We start from the raw sequence: 12,481 nt of genomic DNA, 5'->3' as shown, positions 1-12,481 counted from the left end.
ACCCATGATAGTGTACCCCAAAGCAGGATGTGTGTGAAAGCTACTTTGGGGTATTTCAAGAGAGGAACTCACTTCTGCTTGTTATCTTGCCCAGGGTCGCATCAAACTAAGCAGAATGCTGACATGTTAATGGTCTGGAAACATTCTGGAACAGGGCAGGCGTCTGGCCAATGGGGACTGAGTAAGTGTGGAATTTTGCCAACTCACTCTGCTTGCTCTTGTTTCTGTTCTAGTTCCTTAGCATCTCTGGGAGATTTGGATTGGCTGCCATTTCACCAGACGATCCCTCAGGTTTCTAGACATGTTCTGAATGTGACCATCTCCACCCTGCGGTTTCTGCTGCAGCACAGAGTAGCTGCCAATGGTGAGACGCCTTGAGGGCTGTACTGAGGGTATTCCACTCTTGCAATACTTTAGCAAGCACAGAGCCACAGCGATTTTCAAGAAGTGACTAATGAACATCTCAACCCCAAATCCACTCTTTCTTCTAGTAAAAGATGACATAGGTTCCAAGTCAAAACTGACTGACTTTCTACTGCTACTGAAAATCCTGCAGTCATTGCCAGTAAGAATTGCACTGAACGTTTCAAACAACTGACTTTTGAATTCCTTAAGTTGTAAGCTGCCTTTTAAGTTAAAACAAACCACTTTTTCTGTGATTTTTAACCTTTCATCTCTTTACATTCCTTTTGGGAGGAAATTCCAGTACCCTCCAACTGGAGTTGGAAGCAGTGGAAAAAACAGTGAGGTTGCTCAAGGAAGGCAAACTATTGTGTAGGCAGTAAGTAGCCCTCTTCAGGGAGGGGGATGGGACCCCCGCTTTCTTGTTGCCTTTGGCTTTAGTAGTTTACTTACAAGTTTATTCCCTTTGGCTTTTTCTTTGTTTAATTCTCTATGGGAATCACAGTGGGAATTAATACAGTGAGAGAACAGTGAAGTTAGGATTCATTTCCTATCATCTGTTGTCTATTTGTCCATCTGATTAGTCATCTAGCCACCCATATGTGATCTATTTGGCTGTTCATCTGCCCACCCATCTGTACTTATTTATATAGCATTTAATTCATTCCCACCCACTCATCCCATCATTACTAATCCACCAACTTCACCACCCATATAAATATTTCACTTAGGAACTGAAATGGAAATTGCTCTCTCTCTCTCTCTCTCTCTCTCTCTCTCTCTCTCTCTCTCTCTCTGTGTATGTGTGTGTGTGAGAGAGATAGAGAGAGACTAAAGTTTGAATCTAGAGCCTGATGCATCACTCAAGTACTCACCACACTTATATATATATATTCAATACTTAAAAACATTTTATTTTTATTTTAAATTATATGTATATGTGTATAAGCTTGCACATATGAGTACAGTACCTGCAGAAGTCAGAAGAGGGCGTCAGGTTCTCTAGAGCTGGAGGCAGTTGTGATCCACTGGATGTGGGTACCGGGAATTTACCTAACTCAGGTCTTACGTTATTAAGTAATACTCACTCTTAACCACTGAACCATCTCTTTAGCATGACCTTCCCATGTACTATTTTCATTTTGTGCAAACTCATCGAGATTTGAGTATTGGACAAGCGTTTGTTTGAGTGGCTAGGCTAATCTGAGTGCATGGTATTTTATTTGTGAGTTCATTAAAATAAAGTGATTTACATTGAAACATGATTACATTAAATTTTTTATGTTACATTACATTAAAATTATTTTTGTTTAGAGAAAGTATCTCACTAAGTTTCCCAGGCTTGTCTTGAACTTGTAATCCTCTAGGCTTGGCTTCTGAAGTGTCTGGGATCACAGCTATCACCAGTAAGGAGTGACAACTGCACTCAGAGATGTCACGCTTGCAAGAAAACAAAAGATGTCAGTACAGAAAACAGAGACCACAGAGTGGGGATCTGGCATCTTTGTCAGGGACTTCTTCAAAGGGGGTGTTTGAAGAGTGTTAGGATTCATTGGCATGGCTGAGGAGCATTTCCAGGAAAGGGGACCAGTGTTTGACAGGCAGGGGCTTGGCAGGAGTGGAGAGTGGAGAGGGTTCAATGGTCAATGTGTCTGAGCTGTATCAGGCAGTGCCAAGGATTGACTCAGAAAGGGGGCCAGGTTCAGTCTCAGTGACCAAAGAAGCAATAGATTCAGCGATTCACTGTAGAGAGATGTTCTGGAGGCATGTGCTAGCAAGGGCTGGAGACAGACAAGCCCTGGGTCACTCTTCCCATTGGCCTTTTACTTTGGTGACTCAGGGTCCTGAGCTATACAGTGTATTGGTTTCACAGAGATTCCTGCCAACCCAGCCACTTTTCTCCTGCTGTATGGAAAATGCTAACACAATATGGTCCTTCACGATACCCTCCCTCACTCCAAAATTTCACTTGAATCTTGGGATATAATATAGTAGGTTTCATGGAGAAGGTGGGTTTCTTTGATTTCTCTGTGTGATGGAAGCTAGGCCATTAAAGATTAACTCATTTTTTAATATCAATTTAGTTCTGCCAGAAGTTATTTCTTAAGTGCAGAATAAAAGCCTGGGGGTGGGGTAGAGGTATATTAAATACCCCATTGAAAGGTTCTCCATGACCTCAATTTTAACAAACTGATCTGGAAGCAGACATTTTTGCTAATCATCCAGATTATAACATTCAATTTAGCTTACAATTGGAGATATAATTACTTTAAAGAATGTAATTAAAAGTAATTTCCTATCCATTTGAGTCAGAGTTGAGAAATAAATTATAAAATAGACTTCTAGAGACCACTAAAAGTTGTCTTTATTTCTCTTGTCTCTAACAAAAATGCCTTTCCTGGTAACAGATTACAGTGTGTCCAGGAAGGGGACCATCCTTCTGTCCCAGTCACACTGTTCACTGACATTGTCACATGATCGGAACATGCCACTGTTCAGCCTCGAATTTCACAATCCATATTGCTCTTTATTTTCAAAGAACATTATCTTTCTTTTCCAAAGCATTTTGGTAGACTGATGACACTATCTTTTCTGTTCTTTTCTGTAATTTTATGTCTAATTCTAGTAAGATATATCAATGGGAATAGGTATTTACAACTCAGGCTTGGGAACCACATTCTTTAAGTGTAAACACTATCTTACTCTAGGAATGAGATTTTATACAACTTTGTCTTATTCTTCTTCTCTCAAAAGGGGAATTTGCTGTGCTGTTTTTTTGGTGACAAATCTCATGTGGGAATGCTCAATTCCCAGTCTGACATCTCATCAACATTCCATTGAGGACCAATTTTAACCTTAGAAAACAATCTTATTTTGACCCACAGCACTGTGAAAAGACAATATTATTGGAAACCTAAAGTCTTGGGATACAACATGCTCTGTTGACCTCCATGGGTACCTGGATGCATGTGAACATACTCCCACACACATAATTAAAAAACGATAAATATCCTTTAAAAAGTGTCATGGGTCTTATCTGTAGAATCCCACGTTAGCTTAAGGATCATATGAGATCACACATGTGGAGAAATCTTGAAGGAGACTGGTACATATAAGGTACATGGCAGATGGCTGTAGAATCGTGATCTGAAATGATCCATCTAGTTGCTAAATTTGCTGACTAAAGTTCTCCTAATGGCTTGTGTGCTGCTATGTTTGCAGTTGCCAGGATGTGCTCCATAGGGATTTCATCAGGCTCCCAGATTTGTTTGTGTTGGCACTTCCAAGTGGTGTCACCTGAGAATTTGAGCAGCTTACAGGCTTTACGTCTTGGTTATTCTAGTTTGAATGAACTCCATACCATGGCTTGAGCTTTTAGAATAGGACTTGAAGGTCTCTCTGTAGCATTTTACATTGAGTCTTTTTCCTTGATGCTACAGGTAGCTGCTTTTCAATATTTAACTAGTATGAAGTCAGTGTAAAACTATTACTGTACTTATCTGATTAATCTTCTTGAGACAGCGTTTTAGACTAGATGTGAAATAACTGAGTTCTTTAATCTGACTTTTACAAAGCTCCTGAAATGTACTTTTCAGTTCTTCCTTGGAACTGTGTCATCATTCATGTGGGAGTCTTGAGTCACTCACTACAATTCTCATAGTATCTAGAACACTAGTTTTCCCTTAAGTATGGTTATAGCTATTTACAACTAACTGCACGCTACAAATAGTAAGCAGATACTTTTAAAATTAACAAAATAAGACATTTATGGATTTTAAACATTTCTTTAAGTGTGTGTGTGACGTGTACTCTTTCCCGCCAGCTGCCTGGGTCCCAAATGAACACACAAGAGTTATATTAACTATAAATCTGTTGGCCATTGGCTATGGTTTCTTATAGGCTAGTTCTGACTTAATTATTAACACATAACTACTAATCTGAGTATTTCCTCGTGGTCTTATCTTACTGGAGAAAGGTCCAGGGACCTCTTACTCCTTTGGTGTCCTACATCTGGACTGTTCAGCATCTTAACAGAAAAGAGAAGAGAAGAGAAGAGAAAAGGAGAGAAGGGAAGAGAAGGGTGATTTCTTGTTTGTTCCTGCATATATTCTGATTCTTCCCAGCTATGTCATTTCCTGCCTGGCCAATCAGCCGATCAGTGTTTTATTCATTAACCAATAAGAGAAACAGACAGAAGGACTTCCCCCATCATCTCCTCTTTTCTGTTTAAATTAAAAAAAGGGTTTTTAACATTAATAAAGTAAACTTATATATAACAAAACAGTTATCAAGTAAGAACTATAGTTATAATATTTAGTCCATTAACATTTGGCAAAATTTATAGAAAATATGCTATCATCTATCCTATCTATGTGAGTGTGAAGTCATATGTAACTTACCTTTAGTCCTAACTAAGGAAAGCTATAACCATAACTATAGGTCTTCAACTCACGAAAGACCAAGAAAGACAGTATATAAACCCTAGAATAGACAGAGACCTCTTTCTGCCTGGACAGTCACCCGAAGTTCTTCTGAAATGTCGGGGCATCTATCTTCCGCCCATAGGCCACAGTGTGTCTGGCAGACTTCTCAGCAAAGCAGGGAATTTTAAACTGCTTTCCTGCACTGGCTGTCTGTCTGTCTGTCTGTCATTTTTCTGTGTCCTGAAGAATGTCTAGCAGACTCTTCCATGAAGCAGGAACTCTTCAGGACTGTCTTGTTTTGCAAATCAAGCAGTCACTTTACTGCGGGTCCTGAATGTCTAGTCTATCAAACAGTGCGGTTTCTTACCCAAATGGTCTCACCATATTGAAAGCAAAATCCATAACAAGTTTTTTTTATGCCTATCCTCCTTTTCAGACTTAATTGTTGTTGCCAGGAACAGTTGTGTCTCACTGTCATGAAAAACCCTAAACCATTTTAAATGCCATATTCTGTAGGTCTTTGAAAGGCTTGAAGACTATCTATCCATCTCAAATACACCTCTGTATATCTGGAAAACCTAACTATAAGTTTCGACTATTATAGGTGACTATATACAATCTATATTTAATTATGTATGCATTACATTTTAAAAGATCTGTATAAACACAATACCTAAACAAGATGAGACATAGACATATCAAAAATTTGACCTTAAATTTGTATCAATAAATGAAAATCAATCCCAATACAAAGTACTCATTTCCATATCATACTCCCCCTATTTCCTTTAAAAAGAGTTTGGCTGTGACCATTAACCATTTATAACCAACCCCAACCCCATTTAAATGAAGACAAGCATTTATAAACAATACTTGGTAATATGGGTATTGTTCTCTCCAAAATGCTTCCCGCTGTTTGGGGGTGCTGTCTTGGGTATCCTAAGAGGACCCAGAAATCCTGGCTGTAGTGGTCTGCAAGGCTGCCTTGTCCTAGCTGTTTTGAATGTTGGATCACCTGGGCCACTGCTTCAAGGGTTCTTGCTTCATCAGACCATATTAGTCTGGAAAGAATCCACAGCTTTTCATTTTCTGTGGAAACACAAATAAAATCTCTTTTCCAAAGTAACACATCTTTACCCCTAAATTTTGAAGTCAAGGCATCTTTGAAATATAGAAGTTGGATTAATCCAGCAGCATTTCTTTTAGCAGTTGGTGCTCTTTCCTCAGCAGTCACACAATTCAAAGACAAGGCAATAGCATACAGTATCCAGACTCTGTGTATTTCCATCTTTACGAGGCTTATTTATTTATTTATTTATTACTCTATTTCTTTTACTTTTATTTTTCATTTTATGAGACAGGGTTTCTCTGTGTAACTTTGGCTGCCCTGGAATGAACTCTGTACACCAGGCTGACCTTGAAATTACAGAGATCTGCTTGTCTCTGCCTCCCAAGTGCTGGCATTAAAGGCGTGTGCCACCACTGCCCAGCTACTCTATTTCTTTCTTTTTTTTTCTTTTTTAAACTTTATCCTGTTTCTTTTCTCTCACAAGTCTACATATATATTTTTATCAATATATTTTTTATTTAAATTAGAAACATGCTTGCTTCACATGTCGATCCCAGCTCCCTCTCCCATCCCTCCTCCCTGCCCCTCTGCCAGTCCCCCCAACCTCCCACCCAGTCCCCACACCATTCCCCATGGAGGGTGAGGCCCTCCATGGGAGATTTCCAGAGTCTGTCACTTCATCTGGGGCAGGGCCTAAACCCTCCCCCATGTGCCCAGGCTAAGAGAGGTTCCCTCCATACGCAATGGGCTCCCAAAGTTCATTCATACACCATGGTAAACATTGATCTACTACCCAAGGCTCCAGAGATTGCTGAGGTCTCCTCACTGACATCACTTTCAGGTGGGTCTGGATCAGTCCCATGCTGGCCTCTCACCCATCAGTCTTGGGTCCAAGAGCTCCCCCTTGTCAGGTCAGCTGTCTCTGTGGGTTTCACCATCATGGTCTTGACTCCTTGGCTCATCACTCTTCCCTCTCTGTCATTGGGTTCCAGGAGTTCGGTTCAGTGTTTAGCTGTGGGTATCTGCCTCTGCTTCCATCAGTTACGGGATAAAGGTTCTAGGATGGTCTATAAGGTAGTCGTCAATCTCATTATCAGTGAGAGGAAATTAAGGTAGTCTCTCCACTATTGCTTAGTTTGCCAGTTGGTGTCATCCTTGTAGATCCCTGGAAATCTCACTAGTGTTATCTCTCTCCTCAAACCTATAATGACACCCTCCATTATAGTATCTCTCATTCTGGCCTCCTTTCTTCCCCTGACTCAACCTTACTACTCCCCCATATCTTCCTCTCCTCTCCTCTTCTCCCCCCTCCTCTATTTTTCCCATTTCCCTCTCCCCTCCCCCCATGCTCCCAATCTGCTCATGAGATCTTGCTTCATTCCCCTTCTCTGGGGTATCTTGTGTATCTCTCTTGGGAACCTCCCTGTTTCCCAGACTCACTGGCAATGGGATTGTAGGGTGACACTCCCCTTGATCCCTGTTTAAAAAATATATATGAGTGAGTACATATCATGTTTGTCTTTTTGTTACTGGGTTACCTCACTCAGGATGGTTTCTTCTAGTCATTAAAATGTCTAGGCTTATCCAGTAATGAGACACAAACCGTGAGTAAATGGTCTCACGTGGAGTTTTATTGGTGTACGGGGAAGGAAAGGGGGGTGAGGGGTAACCAATCCGTGCAGAACTGAGAGAGAGATAAACTAAAAGAGAGAGAGAGAGAGAGAGAGAGAGAGAGAGATGATGATGATGATGATGATGATGAGAGTAAGAGAGACGTAAAAGAGAGTGTAAGTGGGCAGGGATCCTTTAACGGGGTCCTTTGTACCTGCGTGGTTCTCACAGAACTCTGGGCTGGCCAGAGTGCTGCCTGAGTGTATCCTGCCAGGTAACAGGGCAGGTCAGCGTAATGCCTGAACCTTTCACTAGTGCCATCCATTTGCCTGGAATTTCAAGATTCCATTGTTTTTTTTTTTCCCACTGAGTTGTACTCCATTGTGTAAATGTACCACATTTTCGCTATCCACTCTTCAGTTGTGGGGCATCTAGGTTGCTTCCAGGATCTAGCTATTACATATAATGCTGCTATGAACATAGTGAAACAGATGTCCTTGTTGTATGAATGGGCTTCTTTTGGGTATATGCTTAAGAGTGGAATTGCTGGGTCTTGTGGGAGACTGAGTCCCATTTTCCTGAGGAATCTCCATACTGATTTCTGAAGTGGCTGCACTCCTATCAGCAGTGAAGGAGTGTTCCCCTTTCTCCACATCCTTTCCAGCATAAGCTGTCATTGATGCTTTTGATTTTAGCCATTCTGACAGGAGTGAGATGATATCTCAGAGGTCTTTTCTTCATCTGAATCATTACCTTTTTCTGGCTATGCATCTTTTATCTGCTAAACATCATTGCTAAAATTAAAGTGGAGGCTGTTTTAGCTGCAGACTTTCCAAGATGGCAGGGTATGTTTACCTCCAGTGCTGAGAGATGTGCGCACTGACTGTCTTTGTTGCCATCAAGCAGCATGCTGCCGGCTTGGAGATGTGGTCACTGCCATTGCCAGTTGTTCGAACACACACCATTCAATTGTTAGCAGGGCCTCTTAAAAGAGCCCTGTGATTTTTCCATTTATGCTGAGTCAGGAAACCTCCCTTAAAGGAGCCATGTGAGTCTTTGCTTGTTTCTAGCAAACAGAGCCCACCTGAGAAAATGCTGCTACCAAGAAGCCATTCTTATCTTTGTTCTTTTGTTTCTAAAATGCCTTTTTAAGCTTTTATCAGATTTTAAGTGGAATTTTGCGCCCCACATTGGGCACCATTTTGTTATGTGAAAGTTTCTTGGCCTGGCTAGGACCTGCTACCCTTCTCTGCCCCAAAGACACACGGGTGCTATATTATTATAAAGCTGTTGGCTGGGGACTTAGGTTTCTTATTCTTTATTTTTCTTTCTCTTTTTTATTTAAATTAGAATCAAGCTTATTTTACATATCAATCCCAGTTCCACAGAGATGAGAAGAAGGCGATTTCCTGTTTATCCCTGCTTATATTCTGATTCTGCCCAGCTACATCACTTCCTGCCTGGCCAATATCCAATCAGTGTTTTATTCATTAACCAATAAGAGAAAATAAACACAGAAGAACTTCCCCAATCGTGTGTGTGTGTGTGTGTGTGTGTGTGTGTGTGTGTGTGTGTATGTGAGCATATGTGCACAGATACCCAAAAAGACTGGAAGAAGGCATTGCATCCTCAGAGATGGAATTACTAGCAACTGCGAGTCATACAATGTGGGTTTTGGGAGCAGCAAGTACTCTATACTTCTGAGTCATCTCTCCAGCCTGGATCCACATATTTTAAAATGCATGACCTTCTGAATAATGAGATAAAAGCTTACCCTTTCCCATTCCATTTGCCCTGAGCAGGAATCACTCTTTTGTCCCAAATTTACACTGTATATAAGTCACTTAGTAGCCAACATTACTTTTGGTTATCAAACCACCTGTCATGGCATGGTAGTGCTTTTGTTTAATAACCTTTATTTTACTTAATAGTAGCCTCCAAATACAAAGGGCAGTGACCCTGGCAATTTTATCAAGGCATATTGTTGTCCTATTACTAGTTGCTTAAATGTCTTAGTATGCCTACTTTATAAATTAAAGTTTCTCATGGGTACATATGTGCAAGGTTTTTGCTGTATCCAGGGTTTGATTATGTATGTTCTTAGGCATCTACTAGGGCCCTTGCGATGTGTACTCTGCACATGAAGGGTGATGACTGTATCAGCTTTGTTTATACTTCTTTAAATTTATTTATTTTTTTCTATGGACGTGTGTGTGTGTGTATGTGTGTGTGTATGTGTGTGTGTGTGTGTGTGTGTGTGTGTGTAAACTTATGTATATCATGTGCATTTAGGTGCCCATGGAGGTAAGACCTCATCAGAACCCATGGAACTGGAGTTACAGGTGGTTGTGAGCCAACACATGAGAGCTCAGAACTGAGACTGTGTCCTCTGTAAGAGCAGCAAACAACCTTAATTTTTGAGCCACCTCTGCAGCCATTGTTCTTATTTATTCACAAATGGTATTTAATGATATTAAGTTTATTTTTTATTCACTTTGAGATAAAATATTTTCTTAATTACTATAGTCATATCTGAATATCAAAATAATCAATGCATGAATCATCTGTGTTCACAGAGTCCGTTTACCACCTATCCCTGCAGAATATGGTATGGGATCCACAGAAAGTCCAATCTGATCTCAAGTCCCAGTTTGGTTTCAATGACCATCAAATGGAACATATCCTGAATTATTCAGCTGAGCTGAAAGAGGTATTCATACTCATCTTCTTCTCATGGTGTCTTCAGAGTGACTCTACAATATAGTTACCTGTAAGCATGAGTTTTCTGGCCCTTCAAGGCTCCAAATAAACATACAGAAGCTATATTAATTATAAAATTGTTGGTCGGTGACTTGGGTTTCTTATTGGCTAGTTCTGTCTTAATTATTAATGCATTTATATTAGTCTATGTATTTCTACATTGTCTTATCTTACCGGACCTGCTACTCCTTTGTGGTCTACATGGTGACTGCGTCTACCTGCATGTTCCAGAATTCTCCTCACCTTGTCCTGCCTATCTCCCTGTCCTGCCTCTATTGGCCACAGTGTTTTATTCATCAACCAATAAGAGAAACATATAGATAGAAGGCCATCTTCCATCAGTCACCCCCTGAATCTATGTTTCACGTAGACCCAAAGATTTAGATAAAACATGAATATATGCCACCTGTTTCCTTGTCATTACACCCTAAACAGCATTGCATAGTAACTGTTTACAGAGCACTTAACTATTTTATGTCTCCTGGAAACGAGTTAAAATACATAGGCAGAGACTTGCAGGTCTTATGCAAACACCACACCATTTTGAAATCTTTGGAGGGTTCTGGAGTCAGTGCGCCATAGAAATGGAGGAGCAACTGTACAGCACTGGGACTAGTCTGGTAATAGCAATGGGAGATGGTAGTCTGGAAGGATAGTGTGTGCTGCTCCCAAACTCTAAGCTCTTTAGCTATAGCAGCCCATAGAGATGTCCTTCTCTTCTCTTCTCTTCTCTTCTCTTCTCTTCTCTTCTCTTCTCTTCTCTTCTCTTCTCTTCTCTTCTCTTCTCTTCTCCTCTTCTCTTCTCTCCTTTCTTCTCCTCTCCCCTCCCCTCCTCTCTCCTCTCCCCTTCCTTCCTTCCTTTCTCTCTCTCTCTCTCCCTTCCTTTCTTTCTTCCTTTCTTTCTTTCTTTCTTTCTTTCTTTCTTTCTTTCTTTCTTTCTTTCTTTCTTTCTTTCTTTCTTTCTTTCTTAAGACAGGGTTTCTCTAATTAACAGCCCTGGCTGTCCTGGAACTCACTTTGTAGGCCAGGCTAAACTCAAAGTCAGAGATCTGCCTGCTTCTGCATCCTTAGTCCATGAGCTCCTTCTCTCAGACCTGACCTATGCCTATAGGACTTTTCTTGATGCTAAGTGAAGACCCAATATCTCCTTTTGGAGTCTTAGAAAGTACTCATGTACTTAGGGTGGGATCTAAGTTACCTTCCTATGGTTTCCCATGTCCCTGTGAGTAAGTACCCTTCTTTGATGTATTTGTCATGGTCTGAACACACCCCAAGGGTTTTGAAACCCTAACTCATGAATTTGCTAATAGTGTTTGGAGGGGGACCCTTGGTGAAGTAACTAGGACCAGATGAGGTCTGGGGTGCTTAGCTCATGATGACATTGGTGAATTTATTAGTGGAGGAAGATACCTGAGTGCTGCATTTACCCTGAATGGCCATGTAATATTCCCTGTCATGTTTTGGTGAAGAATAAAATGCCAAGAAGATTCTCAGATTTGCCAGCTTCAAGACTCTTGGGCTGTGTGAAGCCAAGAAGCCCATAAGGTTTAGGCTTTTTGTCTACTACTTGGGGAAACTGCATCCATAGGCCCTGGGGGTTAGCATGGGAAACATCAGGGTTGGTGAATCTGCTTCCCACTTTAATGAAAAGCCTGTGAATGTCTGTCACCTGTTCCTGTCTTCAGGTCCTCTCCGTGTCTGGTCTAACTTACATCTCTCCATTTCCCATGCCTGTTGGGGAGCCTTACCATATACTGCTCCTGGTCTGACGTGGGACTCATCACTACCTTTTTTCTGCCTGTACAAAATGATTGATGAGTTCCATGTGCTAGGAGTCCCCATGACTTCCCTCCAGCCTCAGGGATCCCACAACTTCCTTAGCCTCTGTGACAGGGCCTGTCAAATGGAACTTACTGTCTGCACATACTGTCCTCACAGACTGAGTGTTTAGGCAGGGGCAACGCCTTGTCTTTTTAATAGGACACATGACCTTAATATTACTTAGAAAGAGAGAGAGAGAGAGAGAGAGAGAGAGAGAGAGAGAGAGAGAGAGAGAGAGAGAACAACAAGAATAAAACCACAAGAGGCACTGTGCTTTTGATAGTCACAAGTGAGTAATTTTCATGTGAGTCCTAAAGGAAAGTGTGGGGTGAGCAAAGATGCTCTATTGTTCCTTGATCACAACCGTTGTCTTTTTCCAGTTTGATGCTGAAAT

General features: G+C 41.0%; 1 protein-coding gene across 1 annotated transcript in view; it reads left to right on the top strand.

Moving 5' to 3' along the window:
• Positions 1-12,481, top strand: part of Abca13 (ATP binding cassette subfamily A member 13) — a 423,762-nt gene that overhangs the window by 46,246 nt on the left and 365,035 nt on the right. The window contains exons 7-8 of the mRNA XM_040746666.1: positions 234-364; positions 10,083-10,216. Coding sequence (XP_040602600.1) covers positions 234-364; positions 10,083-10,216 — 265 coding nt within the window. The remainder of the gene's footprint in view (positions 1-233; positions 365-10,082; positions 10,217-12,481) is intronic.

The sequence above is a fragment of the Mesocricetus auratus genome, unplaced genomic scaffold (genome assembly GCF_017639785.1).
Source record: "Mesocricetus auratus isolate SY011 unplaced genomic scaffold, BCM_Maur_2.0 Super-Scaffold_100006, whole genome shotgun sequence".
In the NCBI taxonomy this organism is placed as follows: Eukaryota; Metazoa; Chordata; class Mammalia; order Rodentia; family Cricetidae; genus Mesocricetus; species Mesocricetus auratus.
The sequence above is the reverse complement of the archived record's forward strand: the minus strand, read 5'-3'. Positions and strand labels throughout refer to the sequence as shown.